Raw genomic sequence first — 21,370 nt, forward strand, 5'->3', positions numbered from 1 at the left:
GAGGGAGTTTCTTCTGTCTCTTGGGAGTAAGGGGTTGGGGTTGGGGGTGGTGTTGGAGACTGTAGCGTCATCTGCGAGAGAGCTTGAAGGCGCCAAGGGTGGTTTCAGTGGAGACGCCTGGTCAGAGGGTGCTGTCGACGCCTTTTTTGACGTTCTATCCGCGCCCCGACGCACATTTTCGCTGTGAAATCGGGCAGTCAGTCAGGCGAATGGCCTCGCACAATCCACCTGTGAAGGAGGAGCTCAAAAATCACTCTCTATCGCCCTGACTCGTATCCCCCTCCAAGAAATGCCCAATTCGGAACAGGAAGTGGGTAGTTGGGATTCTGTGCTCCTGGAATCACCCACCGAGGACAACTTCATCAGTAACCTTCACTTGAGATACAAAAGGGATCACATCTATGTAAAAAAATACCATTTGTGCTGTTCCAAGGAAGAACTTTCAGTGAAACTTTTTCATTGGTCTTTTGCAGACCTACATTGGGACGCATTTGGTGTCTATCAATCCCTTCAAGCCACTTCCTCTTGCCACTCCGGAACTCGTGAAGACCTACGCCACACGGGGGCTCTTCAAGCTGCCACCACACATGTAAGATGTCTCATTTATTGATTTCCCCTCCAAAAAAATGGTTTTTTGATGAAGTCCCAAACTTTTCTATTAATCGCTTTTAAATTTGATTTTTGTGGGTGGTGATTTTTTTTCCGGGAGGGTGAGACTTTATCTCTAGTGCTAAGTTTCTAAAAGTTTTCCCTGTCATCCCGTATAAAAAAGTCATTATTGGGTTTTCTCTGGTGCGAAAGAAATTAGGGAAAGTTGTATTTTTTTTTGGCGATTTTTTCCGTAGATTTGGCGTTGCAAGGAGAGCATATGCCAATCTATTGGACTTCTATGAGGACCAGAGTATTATTCTGTCGGGTGAGAGTGGGAGTGGTAAGAGTGAAACAGCCCAAATGGTGGTGGATTTCCTCACAAGATTGCCCCAAATTCGACGAAATTATGCGATATCGCGCCAAAAGGGCTCAAATACTTCCCTGACTTGCTCAAATCACGCTTCCAGCAATGCATCCCGATCTTCCACGCCCAAGCACGAGGCTCCACTGGATTCACCTGGAGCATGTAGCCTCTCCAGGGGCTGCATCTTGCGCCAGAGGAGCCTCGAGAGTGAAAAATCTGGCTATGGGAGTCTCAGAAAGTGCTCCCATGACAAATTGGCCGAATCCTATTGGAAGAGTACGGATAATTTGCCCTCTAAGTGCCAAATTCACACCCACTCCACCCCCAAAATCGCCAAAAAGTGTCCAAAGCACCATTCATGCGCCGGAGAGCACCATCCCAAGAGCGTAGTACTATCAAGAGCTCTCTATGACGATAGTATTCCCTTCCGGCGCTCCTGCTCCCTCCATCGTCAGGAGGCCAACATGCGCGACAAACTGGCCACTCTCGATGGCCTCACCAAAAGCTATGGTTTCACTGCGGCCTCCAGGACGCCAAAGTGCTCAATGGACTGTGATCGGGTGCCAAATCGACGTGCCAAGACGCCTCCGCCGCATTTTGGGCGAGGCTATGGGAACATTTCGGGTATTGTGGAGAACTTCCGAAGGATACTGAGGAGTCGCATGACCACGGAAGAGGCAGAGTTACAGCGATACAGGGACAAAATAGCCCATGCAGACATTTTTATAAGTGCCATGGGATCAGCCAAAACTGCCAAGAATCGCAATTCTAGCCGTTTTGTAAGTTTCTCCTTTGTCTTCTTTCGCTTTTTTGATCCTTAGAAGCTCTCTTGAGACTTTTACGCAATCGTTTTTCAGGGAAAGTTCTTCGACATTGAGTTAGACTTCAAGGGAGATGTTATTGGCGGACACATCTATCACTGTAAGTTTATAATTTTTTTGATAAGCAATTTACAAAAAAAGATTTAAAATTTTTGCCTACGGACTATGAATTCTATAAGCTAAACGGTTTGAGATAATAACTTGGGGTCGTGAAAAGATCTCTCTAAACTTTTTTACGGGAAAGAGCCTTATCACAGACAAAAATTCAAAGTTGCGAAGAGAATAATCCGAATCTCGATGGATTATTTCAATTGAAAATAATTGTAATTGGTAATGGTAATAATGGTAATAATGGTAATTGGGTACCTCGACACAATTACCAGGATTAGAAATTAATTCCCAGTTTCACAGTTCGGCAGTAAGATTTTCTAATAGGGTAAATGTCCTAATTCAAAACCATTTCCAGACGCTTTAACTTTGAGAGAAGATTCAACACATTAAGTTCATATTTTTTCTGAAGAGAATTACATAAATTTGCTCCTTGACTCTTCTAGAATGTTACTGTTTAGTGAAAATTCTTTAAATATTATTTGAAAACTTCTTAAATACAAGAAAAATACACGAGTGCAAAATGCTTCTATTGGAAACAAATTAATCTAAATGGAGACAAGAGAAAGTTTAATTGGAGACAAACAGTGTAAGTGAAACCGCGATGAAAGGCTTCCAAAACTTTATTGAGTTGCTCTTGAGTGCAGGATTTGTTCTTATTCCTGGTCTTTTCCCCTTTCCCATCTATAACAATAAAGAAATCTCTCTAAAAAAGTCATGTTTCCGGGGTTTCCTATTGAAGCATTTACAGACACTTCAGAAAAACCTTTTTGTTCAAGAAATATGTAATTATTTCATTTGAAAACTTCACGTACCGTTAAAAAGAAAGATTAGCACTTAATTTAACTAAAACTAGCCAGAAATATGACATATATGTTAAACAAAACGAATAAACAACAGTCACTTTATTGTGCTTTTCATTGGAAAACATGGTCGTTCGATGAAAAATTCAATGGTGAAAAGATACACATTTAATTTTTCTGAGAATTTTATAAATTAAAATTTGTGAATATGAATGGATTTTCGTTTTATTTGGAGCAAAATTAAGTAAATAATGAAACTGTCGTATAAAAAATATATAAATATAGCAATTTAGTACTGTATTTATCATGAAAACAGTGACGTTTCCATTTAGAGTAGCGAAAAATTTCCATTTGGAACAGGTTTTGAATTAGCTTAATTTACCCTAGATTTTCAAAATTCTGTGAAACTCGCAAATCTCTATAGCAATTTGAATTTTAGATAACTTATTCCAAAATTGCACTCCTTCATTTCACTGATTCGAAGTGTCGTCAAGAATGTGACTGAACGGATGTTATTAACACTTCAACATAATGACCCAATTTCGACAGGGGTGGGACAATCTTTAGATCTCAATATCTTCCGAACTACTAGTTGGAACGGCACCAAATCATTATTAGGGATATTTAAGGATACCAATAAGGCTACAGCAGCTGACCGGGGGGTAATTTGGTAGAATTGGTCAGATTAAAAGTAAAATTTTGTGAATGGAAAAAATTAAATTCAAGCATCAGTATTCAATTCAGCCAATAATGTTTCCGGGATACCTTTTAGGGCACTCAATGGATTAAGTTGTAGAGCAGTCGTTCTACGATGCAAATGTACTGGGTTCAAATCCCCTTTAGGTCAGCAAGGAAGTTTTCTGGGATTATAGCCGTTCGAATTACATTCAGTAAGCTTCACTGCACTTGATTCTGCATAGGACTGATAACCCCATCGTTATATAAAAAAATGATATGGGATGTTTCGAGCTACACAAGGGGGGGATATTAGCCGAAAAATCATGTACACCACTTCCAGCACTTCTTAAATTTGTATGGAAAAAGTCAAAGACTTCCTCACTCCCGGAAGTGCCATAGGTGATTTCCAGCACTTCTGCACTTCCACGCACTTCCGGCTTTCGAATTTAAAAGAAATGACTAAAATCTAATGTGAATTTTCTTCAACAGCTGGATTATTTATTGACTTTATTCAATATCGCAATTGCATTTTAATTTAACTGAAAATAGAATCTCAATTTTAATAGTTTCTCTCGGATGGTTGATCCGAGTTGGATCGTGCGGAATCGCGAGGTGTCGTGCAGGAGGCCTTGTCTATTAAAGGAACGTAAGTGGCCATTTACGATAAGAAGTGATGGACTTGCACGGAAAAGCATTTTGGGCGTTATTCAATTCAATTCAATTTACTTAGAAGAAAATAGGACAGTATGTCCTCTATATAAAATCTCTCTATATTAGGTGAGATTCTTAACAATCTCACCTACTATAATCCTAACAAAATTTCATGTCGTCCGATCGACCTCAAATTTGGCCAAAATGTGTTTCAGCACTTCCTGATCACGAATATATATGTGGCTATTTTACGTTCCCGGCCGGCCGGCCGGCCGCTCTTTGGAGCTTAATAGCTCCTAAACTAAAAAAGATATCGACTTGCGGTTTTCGGCAAAGGTTATATATCGGGTGAAAATTGCAACTTGGTGCATAGACCCCCCACCCCCCACCCCTCCTTCCGCCATTTTGAAGACCCCCCTTTTTTTGTTTTCTCAATAGCTCCGCCCCTATGGCATTCAGCGGACTCAAATTTTAGTATGTTATAGCTGGGCCTTAGAGCTTTCCATCAATACCAAACTTAAGGTTCCCCGACCCCCCTGACCCGAGCTATAAGGGTCCAAAAAAAATTTCTTAAAATGGCCATAACTCCGGTTCTAATTGTCAGAATTTAAAAAGTGAGGGCTTTTTGGAAAGCTCTCGTGAAATGCCACTTCTCCTTCTAACATCGCAAGTTCATAAAACCACCGCTAGGGGCGCTATTATTAAAAAGAAAATTTTTAAATCTTATAAGTTAAATAACTCAAAAATTCCATTGTGCATCGGGCTGAAAATTTAGTATGTTGTAGCCGTTGATTATACCTATCAAACAAAAAAAACGTTAAGTCGATCTAAAACCCCTGACCCGAGCTATAAGGGGTCAAAGTTCGAACATTGACCGGCCTCTATCTCCGGTTCTAATTAACATAGCGACCTAAATTTTACCTTTTTGGTTTCGTCTCGATGAGCACTTTCAGATGGAAGTTCAAAAAGTCACCACAGGTGGCGCTGTGATAGCGTCAAAATTCATCGAAATTCAAAGTCACTTTTCTCAAAAACGGCATTGTGCAAGTTAATGAAATTTTAGTATGTTGTAGTCCAGTCTAGGACGTTTCCAAAATGGTGCGTATGTGCGCTGTGGTTTCAATAGAACCGGAGATATGAGGGGTCAAAGTTCACGAAATTCAAAAAATCATATCTCCGGTTCTATGTGACCGATTTTGATGAATGAGGGCTTAAACGAAAGATCTCACCAAATGCTACAACTTTCTAGTATATTTGAACTTCGTGGGACCAACACCAGGGGCGCCACAGTCGAAAAACCAATTTCAATATCACATAACCTCAATTATCTCGACTGTCGCTGAACCGATTTTGATGATTACTTCGACATAATTGTAGAACACATTTGTCTCTACATTTCGTCCATACATCACTTTCCGCTCAGACTACGCTATCACTCCGATTTTGCCGTTTAAGTGTGAAAAAATTGATTTTTCCCATAATAACGCTTTGAAATCACTCAGATGCCAATTTGACTGCCTCTACTCCACCAAGACACTTAAAATAGGGTTTTAAATGGAAAGTCCCACAAAAGACAACAATTCTTTGATTTAGTTGAAGTTCAACAAATGACTACTTGGGGAACTCTGGATGAAAAAACGAGTTAAGAAACAAAAAACCTCGCTTATCTTGGCTTCTGAGTAATCGATGAGATCAAGTTCTACGGCAAAATTATAGAGAACATTCTGGTCTACATTTCACCCATATAACACTTTTCTGTCAGTTCATCCAAATCCTTGACATTTTGGTTCAAATACAAAACTTGTATAATTTCACGAATTTTATTCAAGATAACTGAATGGCGTCTCCCTACTTCAGCATCAAATCGAATTTGCATGCACTCCGAGTTAGCTCACGTTAAGAATCTCACCTACATAAGCCGGTTAGGATTATCTGTCCCTTTAGACCATGTTCTTCCTTTTAGAATGATTAAAAGGTGTCTTAGTAAATTTTGAAATAGGGATTTACCCTTCGAAAGATCAACGCCATTTTAAACGACCTCTAACATTGATAACGATATTGTGAGTATCCTAATGGAAGAAAATTTATGCAAAATACTTGAAAAGATTGTTAAGATGTTGGAAAACAATAATTCGACTGTATTTCGTAATTTTCAAAATATTGGATACGTTTCCAAGATCGGTATATACAGTAGACTCTCTCAAATTCGGGCATATAGGACCGAAATGTCAGCCGAATTAGACAGAAATTCGGGCGACATGTGCATATAGATATTGAGTTTACACACTGATATATATCGTAAATTGCATGAAAATCTCTTAATAATGCAAAATCACATCAAAACTAAGACAAACCATGCCAAATTTGAGCATATTTGATTCATTTTATAATCATAATCAAATTTGAAAAATGACAACAAACTTTTTTCAAATGTTACCGCTGCCCGAATTAAAAAGTAGCCCGATCTTAAAAGAGCCGAATTTGCGAGAGTCTACTGTAAGTTCCATTTTTCTTGACTGAAATGCTTAAGGTTAACCGAACGAATGTGGCCATTTTTCTCCTCGTTTGTTACGACAAATCGTCTTGTTTTGGATCGATTGGAAACAACTGATGGAAAATTGATCCAATACAACAGCATACAGTCGAAAAGGTCCTGAAGAAAACAGTCAAGCCTATTGGAAAAACTGATCTTCATCTCACGATGGTGATATGTTGGAAATTTAATGAGATTTCAGGGAAATTGTTTAATTTAGGCTACCTAAACTCGATGAAATAATCATAGAAGACAAGAACTGTGAGAATTTTTTTTTAGTTTTGATGAGTCTTTTTTAAGAAAAGTCAGTTTTTGGCCCAAAGAAAAAAGCATAATTTTCGAAGGCAATAACATGAAATTGTGTGTCTCATAACAGACGTTATCAAAGTGCCAAAGGGGTTGTAGGGGAAAGTTACCATGCTTGATACTGTAAAATGATGTCCAAGGTTTGTAATTATTTTCTAATTAACACACAAACCAAAGCGATTCTTCCAATATGACAAAAAAATGTTTCACTTATTAGGTTCATAATCCAACCTCAAATAGTTCCTGGAAATCCTTAGATTTTCCTCAAGAAGAAAATGGAAATTCAGTGGCGATTTTTATACAAGTTGGGTCCGGGGCCTTCCTGTATAATAATTGATTCGACAATTCGGAGGTACATTTTCACTGTAAAAATTTCACCGGATACAAAAAATTGTACATCAATATTTAGACGGAACTCTAATCTATTTGCTTAAATCGTTTGTAAGACTGGTTATTAGTTTTAAAATCACTTTTATCTAATTTTTCTAAGCCATGTTTTTATGACATTAGGGCGCTAGCGAAAACCATTTTTTCACTTTGAGTCTATGAAAAATGTCATTCTGCAACCTTAAAATTCAGGCAACAGGGTTGAAGATTATGTCAATTGTCGGTAAAATTGGCAGATTGCAATATGTGTAATTATGAAAGAATCACATCTAATGATATAGTTGCCACATTAAAATTATCATTCATGGACCCTTCTTAAAATATAGGATGGACACAAGTAGAATTTATGTATTTGTTACCACCCACAAAAACAGTGTCCACCAAGTACAAATATTTTTACATAAATATTAGTACTGATGATCCCTCTATGTGCCTATGATAGTAGTTTTCGTGAACAGCGACATTAATTAAGAAATACTTATGAAATATCATGAATCGAAATTACAGTTTTGGGCCTATTTTTGATTTTTGCTTCCTGAAACTAGGAAAAAAGAGCTAGGATCCTAATTTTTTAAGGAAATGTGAGGCTTAGCACCAGGTATTGAAATATATTGCGATGAGTCATAACTATTGATTAACATAGGAAAAAAATAGTTATTATCAAACTTGGATCGTATCAAGCATGGGCACTTTCCCCTAGTGGGAAGTTCTTCAACACCTAGAATAATCTTCATTAATTGATCCTTCCGATCAGCATTTCTTCCAATTTCTATTGAATAGTCACAAGGTACAAAAACATATAACCTTCCTAAAAGCTGTCAAAAACTACTTTTCGATCTATCTTCAAGAAAAACAGTTCTTTTCCTTAAAAAATGGAATTAATATATATTTCAAGGACAATTGTTAGGATCAATTGAGACTTTAATTATATTTATAAAAAATACTAAATTACGTAAATTAATTTACGGAGCTAAACCATCCGAAAGAATAGACCATTACTACACTATTCCAACTGAAAATATAATTTGAAATTTAAATATTTGTAAAGCATTCAATTAAGTTTCATCCATTGGAACGGAGGGAGTAGTTGAACGACATTTGAATTTTTTAACGATAATTTTGATGAGATATTTAAGACAATTGCAATAAAAAAACAACATTAATTTAACCCTCAGGACAATCTTTAATCGCGTTACATGCTCACAAACATTTTTTCTATAATTAAATGAAAAGCGCAAAAATCATTTCATTTTTGAGACTTCCACTTCCGCCGTACTTCCACCTCAGTGTACACCACTTCCAAGGTAATATCTCCCCCTTGTAATTTACTGATAGTGTTAATTAAATGCCATAATATCAGGAGATAAAAATGCTTACCACTCACTAATTATGGCTGCCGATCAGCCAATCAGAGTGACAGATCGGCGCCGATTAGCCGATCTGTCACAAACCATTTAGTCGCTGACTATACAGTAGACTCTCTCAAATTCGGGCATATGGGACCGAAATGTCAGCCGAATTAGACAGAAATTCGGGCGACAAACTTTTTGAAATGCAACGATTTTTTATTCATGTGCATATAGATATTGAGTATTGAGTTTACACACTCATATATAACGTAAATTGCATGAAAACCCCTTAATAATGCAAAATCACATCAAAACTAAGACTAACCATGCCAAATTTGAGCATTTTTGATTCATTTGATAATCATAATTAAACTTGAAAAATTTCAACAAACTTTTTTCAAATGTAACCGCTGCCCGAATTAAAAAGTAGTCCGATCTTAAAAGAGCCGAATTTGCGAGAGTCTACTGTATTTATGAAAGAGAACCTCTTTAATTTCTCAAAAATCTTGAGAAACAAAATATGCTTTTTTTAATCGGAACTCTTTTTGTCCAAACTAAAATAAATAAAACAATTTAAAAAAAGGTTTAAATATTATACATCTTAAAATATATTCTTATTTTTCGCCTACATTTCTTCAAAGACATGCTGGAAAAAGTGAGTAATGTCTATCAAAAATTCCTCCTTACTTTTTTCTACAAGAAAACTTTATAAAATTGTTGGAAAAATCTTCCAGACTCGCGTGACAAATATTTGTGGAAATGAGCGCAATTTCAATATATTCTATCAATTGCTTGCGGGAGCTGATATTCACCTCCTGAAATCACTGAAACTCCAACGAAATATCGATAAGTATGATATCCTTAAGAATAGTACAGCCACTGAAGATGATCGCCAGGCTTTTGCTCGGTCAAAGCGTAGTCTTGATGTCATGGGCTTCAATTGCGAGGAGATCACCTCGATCTTCCGGATTCTGGCTGTTGTTCTGAAACTGGGAAATTTGGTATTTCTGCCCACGACGAATATCGATGGGACTGAGGGTTGTACAATTGCCAATGAGTATGAAATTGTCGAGATGGCTCAGTTGCTGGAGATTCATGTGGATGTTTTGGTGCTATGCCTCACCCGGACGAGTCTCAGTTGGTCACAGATTCCGGACAATTGGATGGAAGTGGACGCTGAGGTGGCCACGAAGATGAAGCAGACTCTGTGCAGGACATTGTACGGGAGGCTTTTTGTGTGGCTGGTGACGAGAATCAATGAAGAGATTAAGAGCACAAGTCTCAATGGGCATAAGAGATTCCTGGGAGTTTTGGATTTTTCGGGATTTGAGGTGCTAGAGCGGAATTCACTTGAGCAATTGGCAATTAATTACTGCAGTGAGCGACTGCAACAGCACTTCCTGGGCTCTGTACTCAAAGAGCAGCAAGAACTTTACATTCGGGAGGGTTTGGAGTGGACCAGAGTGGATTTCTTTGACAATTCCGGAATCTGTGATTTATTCGATCGGCCAAATTATGGGATTCTCAGCCTATTGGATGAGCCTCATGTCAACTGCGATGAGATCTACTTGACTCGGATTCATCAGTGTTCAGACGGACATCCGAATTTCCTTTCTGATGACATTGGAAGCTACCCAAGTAGCTTTCAGATCCGTCACTATGCCGGAACTGTGAGCTACAGCGTTGCGGGATTTGTGGAGAAGAATTCCGAGCAGTTGCCGAGGAGTGTGAGCTATGGGCTGTTTCAGAGCAATTTGCCAATAGTACAAAGTCTCTTCCCAGAAGGGAATCCCAAAAGGAGCTCAAAGCGTCCCAATTCCCTGGCCAGCAATCTCAGGGTGGGAATCCATACGCTGCTCAAGAGTCTGGCCAGGAGGAAGAGTCACTATGTCTTCTGCCTGAAGCCCAATGAATTCGAGGAACCACGACACTTTGAGATGTCTCTGATTCAGCATCAAGTCAGATATCTCAGCCTCATGCCATTGCTGAGTATCTGGCGCAATGGGTACTGCTTCAGCATGAACCATGTGGCTTTCCTGGCCAGATACAAACTCCTCAATAATCTCACTTGGCCACATTTCCCGCGAGGATCTGTTGTAGAGGCTATTGCTTTGATCGTGAGATCCCTGCCACTGCCAACGGCTGAATTCACAATCTGCACCCAGAGAGTCTTTATCCGGAGCCCAAGAACTGTGGCTGAAGTTGAGGAATTCCGGAGGATGCGCCTTGGTGAGCTGGCAACACTCATACAGAAAATTTTTCGCGGATACAGGGATCGACTGAGGTTTCTGAGACTGAGGAGGAGTCAGATCAAAATTTCCAGGCTTTGGAGACACTACAGGGTAAATTTTTGAGTGATATTCTCACAATATTCGCCCAATATTCGCAAAATATTCACTGAATTCCCGAATATTCACTCTAAATTCGCAAAATGTTTGAGATCTTTCAAATATTCACTATGAATTCTTATTACTTAAATACTTATTCAAATATTCAAATACTCGCTCAGTATTCGCAAATATTCACTGAAAATGTGAATATTCGTTCAATATTCGTAGAATATTAATTAAAAGATTCAGATTGTTCATTGTTATTCGAAATACTTTTGAAATATTCGCTAAATATTAATTAAAATATTCAAAATATTCATTGTGATTGTGAATATTCACCCAATATTCGCAAAATATTCACTGAATTCTCGAATATTCACTCTAAATTCTCAAAATATTTGAGATATTTCAAATATTTACTCTGAATAATAGTTACTTAAATACTTATTCAAATATTCAAATACTCGCTTAGTATTCGCAAAATATTCACTGAAAATGTGAATATTCGTTCAATATTCATAGAATATTATTTAAAAGATTTAAATTGTTCAGTTTTTTCGAAATATTTTTAAAATATTCCCCAAATATTAATTAAAGTATTCAAAATATTCATTGTGATTGTGAATATTCGCCCAATATTCTCAAAATATGCACTTAATTCTCGAATATTCACTCTAAATTCTCAAAATATTTGAGATATTTCAAATATTTACTCTGAATAATAGTTACTTAAATACTTATTCAAATATTCAAATACTCGCTTAGTATTCGCAAAATATTCACTGAAAATGTGAATATTCGTTCAATATTCATAGAATATTAATTAAAAGATTAAAATTATTCATTGTTATCTGAATTATTTTTAAAATATTCCCTAAATATTCATTAAAATATTCAAAATATTCATTGTGATTGTGAATATTCGCCCAATATTCGCAAAATATTCACTGAATTCCCGAATATTCACTCTAAATTCGCAAAATGTTTGAGATCTTTCAAATTTTCACTCTGAATTCTAGTTACTTAAATAGTTATTCAAATATTCAAATACGCGAATGTGAATATTCGCTCAATATTCATAGAATATTAATTGAATGGTTCAAATTGTTCATTTTTTCGAAATACTTTTAAAATATTCAAAAAATATTAATTAAAATATTCAAAATATTCAGTGTGATTGTGAATATTCGCAAGATATTCACTGAATTCCCGAATATTCACTCTAAATTCTCAAAATATTTGAGATATTTCAAATACTTGCTCTGAATTCTAGTTACTTAAATACTTATTCAAATACTCGCTTAGTATTCACAAAATACTCACTGAAAATGTGAATATTCGTTCAATATTCGTAGAATATTAATTAAAAAAATTCAAATTGATCATTGTTATTCAAAATGCTTTTAAAATATTTCCTAAATATTAATTAAAATATTCAAAATATTCATTGTGATTGTGAATATTCGCTCAATATTTCCAAAATATTCCAGATATTCGCTATATATTCGCAATATTTACTTCAATCGTGAATATTCGCTAAATATTAGCAAGAAATATTCAGAAAATATTCATTGAAATCGCAAGAATTCGCTCAATATTAGCAAAATGGCAATAATAGTCACTATAATCGCAAATTATTCGTTTCGGTTTTTCATGGATTATCACAAAATCCCCGCAGTCAAGGTCAGAATATCGGGTGCTGAAGTATCGAAGGCAGATTAATTGGGCTGTGGAGGTCATCGAGAAGCACTATATTCAGCGAAAACGTCGCCAATTTCTTATTTTACTGCCCCATCGTCTTCCTCTGGACAGCATGAGTCCTCTGTGCAATGAATGGCCTCGAGTGCCACATTTCCTCGCAGAAACTTCTCAGCTTTTGCGCAAAATCTACCATCGATGGCGAGTAAGAAGCCTCCTTGCTGAAGATACCATTCCGGGCTCTAAATCCTGTCAACTTTTTTTTAGTGTCACAAATACAGGAAAATGTTTGACCAAACAGCGAGGAATCGCATGAGGGAGAAAGTTACTGCCAGTATCATTTTCAGGGATAGGAAGGCGTGCTATTCCAAGAGCATAGCACGGCCTTTCATCGGGGATTACGTGCGACTGAGGCAAAATATTCAGTGGAAGAGACTGAGCATGGAGACTAATGATCAGTACGTGGTGTTTGCGGATATCATCAATAAAATCACCAGGACGAGTGGAAAGGTAAGATTGATAAGTTTTTAAGGGAAGATTTTTCACTTTCAGAGATTTTCTTTGCAGTTTGTGCCAATTTTGCTGGTTCTGTCGACAAGTTCGATGCTTCTGTTGGATCAGAAGACTCTCCAAGTGAAATATCGTGTGCCAGCAACGGAAATCTATCGGTTATCTCTGTCACCGTATCCCGATGATATTGCTGTCTTTCACATCAGACCGGTGAGTCTAGTTTTTTTTTACATTCTTTAGGGAAAACTATAAAGGTTAAATCCTGTAAGGTACAATGGGGTAGTTTTGAACAGACACAAAATTTTGAGTTTTGATATTTCTTCACTGTTCCTCAGATAGGTAACACAAAAAGATCACGAAGTGTTCTTTTTTTCTCCTTTCTTATCTAAAAAAAATAGATAATTTTAAAATTTACAATTTGCAGTTTTGGGCCCTTACAGTTAGGAAGAATAATAATAAGAAACTATAAATTTTATACTTCATAACTTTACACATTTTATTGGTAATTCCAGAATTTTAGAATCCCCATTGCAAAGAAAATTTTTAATGAAGCAGAGGAAAGTTTTTTTATCTTAAAGATTTCGCTTGACCACCTTAGAAACCCCTTACGTATAAAGGGCAAATAATGTTCTTGAAATGTTCATAACTGTCCTATTACACTGTGGAACATGATTTTTGTCTCAGAGGTCTCACATGGTACGTTTGATAGAGTCGAGTTCCCTGATTTATGGCCTCTACACATTGGGAGCAATTTTTGTCAAAAATTGCTTTTTTGAAGAAAATTCCCTGCAGCGTTGTAGGGGGAAACGTCAAATTTCTGTAAAAAACGCAATTTTTGACGAAAATTGCTCCCAATGTGTAGACGCCTTAAGAATACGGTTTTGGTTTTGCTCATTCACGTCACAATTTTTTTTTAATTAAATACTTTTATATTTTTCTGCTTTGCCTTACATTATCCATTATGTCTTAACCCATTAAGGACGAGAATGTCAAAAATTGGGGGTCAGAAAAATCATTTTTTTTCTGACTTTTTAGAGCAAAACACAACTTTAGAAGGTCATAGCAAAAATTTCATTTTTGGGTCATCGGTGACCCAATTGTCCTTAAAGGGTTAACAGAACTTATACTTATCAGAACTAGTACTTTTTTCAAGTTCTAGTAAACAGAACTTAAAAAATGTAGGTCCGTTGGAAAGGTCATTAGTTGTGCTTTAATTTTGATAATTACAAAAAACTTTGTAAAACCCGTAAAACCACTTCTTTAGGGTGAAAAATTGCAGTTTCTCTAAAAATAACCAAAAAAATTGTATTAGAGTAAGATTGTAAAAAATTGTAAAAACTAAACTAAACAAAATATTAAAAATCTATTGACACCGAACGATAGACACCACTTAGAACTACAGTTTTGTTCATCAAAGACATCGCGCTACGATCACTCTAAATGCCTCATTTGTTGGTTTTTGTCATTTTCCAAAAATATGAAATACCTATTTTAGAGCAAATTTCCTAAAGATTTCTGAGAAAATATCTTTTAAAACTTATGTGAAACATACATAAATGTTGAGATTCTTCTTTAAGTCGATCGGAGGACCATCAACATAATTTTCATTTACATCCCCAATACACAGTACACACGGGGATATTTGGGCCACTACTGATGAGTGAGACGTAAAATTACGATGAATTCGTAGATACCTTGCATATCGTTTTGCTGCCAAAACAAGAGCAACAATAATATTCTCAATCAAAAATAGTAATTTATCGTAGTTTTCTGATGTCTAAATATGCAAAAAACGTGAAAAAAGGTGAGAAAAGTGTTCTATCGGACATGGCTGTTAAACCAGTCTCAAAGAAAGTGATATGAAGATTGAAAAGTATCAGGAAGATCACAAAGTTTTCCGGATACTATGGTGTTGAAAAAACGTCCCTGGGAAGAAGGTTGAAGAGATTTAGAGTGTATTCCACGGATGAGATTGTTCCTGAGATATTACGTAAAGCAGGACTGTAGCTCTTATTAGCTGGAAATACTGAATTATCTCAGAAAAACCCGTACCCAACTGCGCCTTTCTTGTCCCACGGTGACCCGGATTGAGGATGTAAGGGACAGAACGATAGATTAAATATTTTTCCTTATCCAAGAAAGCCCTTTTTATTTTCGAATCTCAATAGAATCTTTATTAAAATTAATACCTGTGGGTAGAGGGCCATAAAAAATTCTAAAACGATTTCTTGGCTCTTTGGAATAATGTCTTAAAGTCAAAACACGAAAAAGTGTCTCAAACCGCCCGGTCTCCCCTACGTGTTACGTTGTAGATCCAGTTGAGTGTAGGTCTGAATAATGGTTTTATACTTCAAAATCCATTAAAGCGTTAGCTTGATATCGCACTATGAAAATTGATTTTTAATTTTTTTTTTTAAACTTGTATTACGCTAATCGCGTCACCTTGAGAAAATGCAAAACTTTCCGAAAAGCAGTAAAAGAACTCTGTAATAGTATGACTATGTCACATGACAATTTTTCGTGGTAAATTCGGAAGTAGGATAACATTAAAGCCCAGTGAGAACCGAATGGTCATTGCGAGAAGCTCTATAAAACACTTAGTAACTGATATGAATCGGATTCTCGATTAGTTGTTCCGAATTTACTACGTAAGAAAATTTTAATTAGTCATAATGACATTCGCACACTAGAATTCCTCTAAAGGAAATTTCTTGTGAACCCAGAATCGAATTTAGAATGAGAGAATCACACAATTAAATTGAATCAATGTGACGCTACAATAGCTTCGAAATTCGAACTCATTTTTCTCAAAATTCATATCGTAAAAAGTTGATGATGATGATTTGACAGAGTTATATTTATACTTGTTACGAAAAAGTGGTTTTAGTCAAACCGGGGATTAAGGGGTCCAAATTCTCAAAATTTAAAACTCTGTATCTCCAGTTCTATTTGACCGATTTTGATTATACAAAATGCAAATGAAAGGTCTTTTAAAATATTAACAATTTCCTAGATTATTTATACTTTGTCGGATTAATGGTAGAAGCGTCTCAATTGCAAAAAACTGTTTCTGTAATACATAACCTCAAATATCTAAATTCTTCTCTTCAAAATTCTTCAAAATTTGAAACCGATTTCGACGACTATAGTTCTCGACTTTTTCTGTCACTTCTTACGGTTTAACAGAAAAAACTGTTTTTTCACAATAAAGGTTATGAAGGCATGCAATTACCCTTTTAATCGCCTGTATTCGATCAGAATAATAAAAATAATTACTATTTATTAAAACAAAGTTTCAAAATTCAAGAATTAAATCAGAAAACAAGAATTGTAAATATATAGAAAGTGAAAATAAATAAGGAACTATTTTGGCGTTTTCGGTTTACTTTAAAAGTCTTTATAAACACTTTTGGTTTGATCATTAAAATATAGGTTTTTACTGGGCATTTAAAATCAAATTAAAATGAAAATCAAAATTTGATTTTTTCTCTCACTAATCTGTCTGCTAGTTTACTGATTATATAGGATATTCTGGTCCTTTTTTATCACCTATAATATTTCTGTTAGTCTATTCGCATCCCAAAAATTAGATTTAGGGTAAGTGTGCCAAATTTCGGCATAGTTGCATGCAAGCGTCAAAGTCTTAAGTTTGAAATGTAATATTTTAAATACAAATTGATTTTTTTATTCTTTCTTTTGTAAGAGTGTTGCTTGGAACATTGTAAAGAGTTTACCGTTTTTATTTACTCTAAAATCATTCTTAATACATTTTAAAATGAATAAAAATATAGACATGGCTTTGGTGCCCTATTTCGGCCACCTTCATTCTTATAGTTCCTTGCCCTTCAGGAATTCTTCCAATATCTTTTTCACGTCATCTCGTTTGTCGAAGCTACATTTTTTGTTATTCTTTTGCACTGTATAATCTCTAGAGTACGTAAAATCTAAAAGTTTATGGAAATTCGAGAGACAAAAAAGGTGGCCGAAATTGCAAGCTGGCCGGAATTTGGCACACTTACCGTATTTGTTTCATTTATTCATTTAAGAATTTGAATCGAAATTAAGAATCTTTCCTTACAATAAGCTGATCTAGGTTTATCACTGGTTTATCGATGTTATTTAGTTCTTTTAGGAACATTCTGAAGAAAAGTGTTTCTTTTAAAATTGTAAATCAGAACTTTAATATTGAATTTTCAATTTGCAGGAGAGTCCTCGATGTCGTCATCAAACAATGTATCACCACGAGCCGACTGAATCCCCTACAGGATGCCTCTTTCAGGTGAGTTCTCCCATATATTCTTCCCTTTATCTCACTCCCCCCGTCCCCTCCCTGGTCCCTTCTTTCAAATGCAATTTCTCGACATTTTGTACGGGAAGAAAGTGCGCTTTAAATCGTGTATTTTCCACACAAATTGACTTTTCCTTCCTCTGGCCGGAATGCTGCTGTGCGAAGTCGGAAATGAGTCGCCAGAAGGGTGATTTTGCCTTTCAAACGTGTCACGTTATTGAAATTGTCACGAAGCTCTTTCTAGTCATTCAGAATGCTACAGCAAAGCCACCAGAAGTTCACATAAGCACAGAGTGAGTTGGAAATTGAATTTTCTTTTTTTTTCTTGTATTTGTGATTTTCATTTGATTTCATTATTTCCCACAAAAATGCTACCTTTTTTGGGGGGATGGCTTCGGGAGAGCAGATTTGAAGCCAATTTCAATCAACAAACAGTCATTTTTACCTTTAAATGCGGTCGAGTACCTGAAACAACGCCAAGAGTCAGTCGAAAAGGAAATCGCATGGAAATTGTTATTTGAATTGGGCATTTGGGACAGGAAATTGCGGTAGAGATTGAGTTTAAAATTGTGCGCACAATTTATGTCTTAAGAAAAAAAACAGAGGCAATAATTCATTCATTGGAACTTTTTTTTTTAGTTTTGAAAAATACCATATTTTGCATGGGATTAGCATTTGACTTCTTAATTAAGCTCCGCCTATAGATAATTTCTGGCCACGCCTTTTTGAAGGAGTATGAGCGATTATAGTGTTTGAAATGCAGCATTTGTAGCATTTAATATCAATATACTATTAGATTTTCTCAAGAAAATCACCCTAAGTCTTATCTGGTTTTTAAAAATACGGCAAATGGGCGTGGCTTCCTGAATACGCCACATAAGTTATTTTAGGCCACGCCTCCTTCAGAAGCCAATTAGAGTTGATGTTTCACAATTTTTTGGGATACTTATAGCCTCCGATTCCGATGGAAATAAATCTCAGATTTTTCATTTGAATTTCTTCTTGGAGGTTTTTCCCGTTCGACCGACGAAAAACTTCACCACACCCCCTACAAAAATTGGACTTAGAAAATTAAAGCAAGATCTGATACTCAATCCTTTGGAACTTATAAATATTGAAGTTTTTGGTAAGATGCCGAAAACACACAGAAACAACACAGAAGAACGGAAAATTCAACTAAAAATACACAAAGCATCCAAGTGGGCGTGGTTTATTAAACCCACCTAAACACTTTCGATTTTTTTTATTGATAAAATTTCTACTAAGAAAAACCTTATTTTAAGCAAAAACTAAGTTAGATTTTTTGGATCCTTCGCAAAAGTATTTCAATTAAAATTGTTATAGGAGGCGTGGCTTATTTTTCATGAGCACAGTCTTCAGTTTCGGGTTTAAGTTTGCAATTTAGTTAGTAAAAACAGATTTAATTAGTTGATCATACACTGAGAGAAAACGGGGGTGCGATTGACCTTTTTTCTTCATAATTTTAACACTTTTTAGGTGTAAAAATATATCAACATTTTTTAATGTTAATTTTGCACTTTTTTAAGGGTAAAATTAACAAGAAAAAGGGTAACTTTAATCCATAATACACCTGAAAAGCATAATATTTAGACCGATTTCGGATCAAAATACTGCAGGGAAAAACATTTCCGGAATGTTATTTTAACTTTTTCGAATTTCTCTCAGTCAGTATATAAAACGGAAATAAAATATTTTTAATGCTTAAAAATAGCAAAATATTCTTGATTTTGTGAAAATTACAAGAATGTGAGACATATTGATTTCTTAAGAAAGTGTTGTTGTGCTTTCTGATTAATTTTGCGTTATTTTCTAACTAAATTAGAACGATTTGTTCTGAAATATGATGTTTAACTGACCAAAAACCTTAATTCCATGTTCATTTTATGATTGAAAGGGGCGTGACCTAAAGATCAAAAAACAAAAGAGGTGTGAAAAATTATCCTAGTTCACCAAAAAAAAATTTTAATAGGTCAATAATGGCTTTAGCACTCCATTTGAATCAGTAAAATTTCATTCACATCCTTTTATTCTTCATTTGAATCATTAATATTCACATCCTTTTCTTTCTCATAAGTTTTGTATATGTTTGTCTCATTCTTTCGCACTCTTCTTCTTCTGTTGAACGTCATAATAAATTGAATTTAATTTAACCGAATTTTGATTGCAAAAAAGTAGGACAGACATATCCAAAACACTTGAGGAAGAAAGGGATATGAATTTTGTTTTTATGAAATCTTCCTGATTAAATAGATGTGCTGAATACGTAAAATACTAAATTTCATTAGTGAAAAATTAAAATCGGTCAGTAAAAGGTTAAATTTGGCTAATAAAATACTAAACTTAGTTAGCATTGGCATTGGTACACCTCTACAATGTAGTGTAATTCAGTCGATTGAAATTTTACCTCTTACTCTTTCAAAATGAATTCAGATATTATTTGTCTCTTTCTGTCAGATGAAAGCTGAAATTAAAAAAGGAAATTAAATTTAAATTTCAATATTCATTTGACAGAAAGAATATATCTGATTTCAATTTGAAAGTGTAAAAAGGTGAAATTTTATTCGATTGAAAAGTCTGCCATCGCAGTTCAATGAAATAAAATAATTGAAATAAGTAACTAAATTTAGTATTTCGTGAAATCAAAATTCACATTTTTCCCCCCTTAAACATTTTACGTCTATTGCATTTTTTAAACTTCAAATTGGATTAAGTCAATTTAAAGTTGTTGCAATTTTCTAAAAAAGACGAAAAATGTAAAAAAAAAATATGAGAAATAAAATTTGGTCAGTAAAAAGATAAAACTGGTTAGTAAAAAAAATAAATTTGATCAGAAATGTATTTAATTTAGGTCAGTAAAAATTTAAATTTGTTCAGTAAAATACTAAATTTGGTCATAAAGGGAGTATAATATTAAATTTTGGTCCATAAAAGTTAAATTTGGTCAGTAATGGCTCCGACACAACTTTTAGATCAAGAAAATTTCATGAAATCAAAATTCACATCGCTTTCTTTCTCACACGTTTTGAATATGTCTATCTCATTCTTTCGAGCTCCAAATTCGATTGAGCTAAATTGAATTTGTTGTGATGCTTAAAAGAAGGAGAAGAGTGCAAAATAATGAGATAGACATATGCAAAACGTGTGAGAAAGAAAGTGATTCGAATTTCGACTTCATGAAATTTTCCTAATCTAAAAGGTGTGCTGAAGCCATAATGGCTCCGGCACCCCTTTTATAGTTCGGGAAAAATTTCATAAAAATAAAAATTCACATCCTTTTCTTTCTTAAAAGCTTTGCATATGTCTATTCTACTCTGTCGTACTCTTCTTCTTCTTCTTTTGAACATCACACTAAATTAAATTTAGTTTAGTCCAATTTTAAGTACGAAGGAATGAGATAGACTTAATGTAAATTTTTTGAAAGTGGATGGAAACATAATTTTGATTTCAAAAAATTATATTGAGCTAAAAGGTGTACATAAGGAAGTGTAATATTATATTTTGGTTAGTAAAAAATGAAATTTGGACAGTAAGTCTAATTTGTTTTTTTTTCCTGATCTTAGCATTGTTAGCCAATCTATTTTTTCTGTATTTATGAAACTTAACATTAATTCATTATCAAACTGAACAATCAATTCAACCAACTCATATTCATTTTTAAGCGTTATCAGCATTTAGATATTGTAATTGTTTATCTAACTCCTTGTAAATATGTGGAAAATGGGAAGCACATGACAAAAACTTGAACTGCCACGCCCCCTGCGAAGCCACGCCCTTTAGGGTTTATGGATCCCACCGATAGTATTAATTTTTATTCAATGTTTCGTAAGGTTCTTGGGAGTTCTAGATAATGCTCAATATTTGTAAATTATTCCGTAAAAGTTACTCAACTTTCCATTTTTTAAATGAGTATTTTTTGGGCGTGGCCTAATTTT

General features: G+C 35.0%; 1 protein-coding gene across 1 annotated transcript; it reads left to right on the forward strand.

Moving 5' to 3' along the window:
* Positions 1-69: 69 nt before the first annotated feature.
* LOC129799331 (unconventional myosin-Ia) lies at positions 70-18,011 on the forward strand. Its single transcript, XM_055843139.1, has 12 exons — positions 70-403; positions 474-589; positions 846-1,734; positions 1,813-1,876; positions 9,233-9,246; positions 9,326-10,933; positions 12,600-12,824; positions 12,887-13,129; positions 13,187-13,339; positions 17,334-17,408; positions 17,583-17,710; positions 17,824-18,011. The coding sequence occupies exons 1-12, from the start codon at positions 290-292 to the stop codon at positions 17,936-17,938; spliced, it is 3,744 nt and encodes a 1,247-aa protein (XP_055699114.1). The 5' UTR covers positions 70-289; the 3' UTR covers positions 17,939-18,011.
* The last annotated feature ends 3,359 nt before the right edge of the window (positions 18,012-21,370 follow it).

This window comes from Phlebotomus papatasi, chromosome 1 (assembly GCF_024763615.1).
Source record: "Phlebotomus papatasi isolate M1 chromosome 1, Ppap_2.1, whole genome shotgun sequence".
NCBI classification, from domain to species: domain Eukaryota; kingdom Metazoa; phylum Arthropoda; class Insecta; order Diptera; family Psychodidae; genus Phlebotomus; species Phlebotomus papatasi.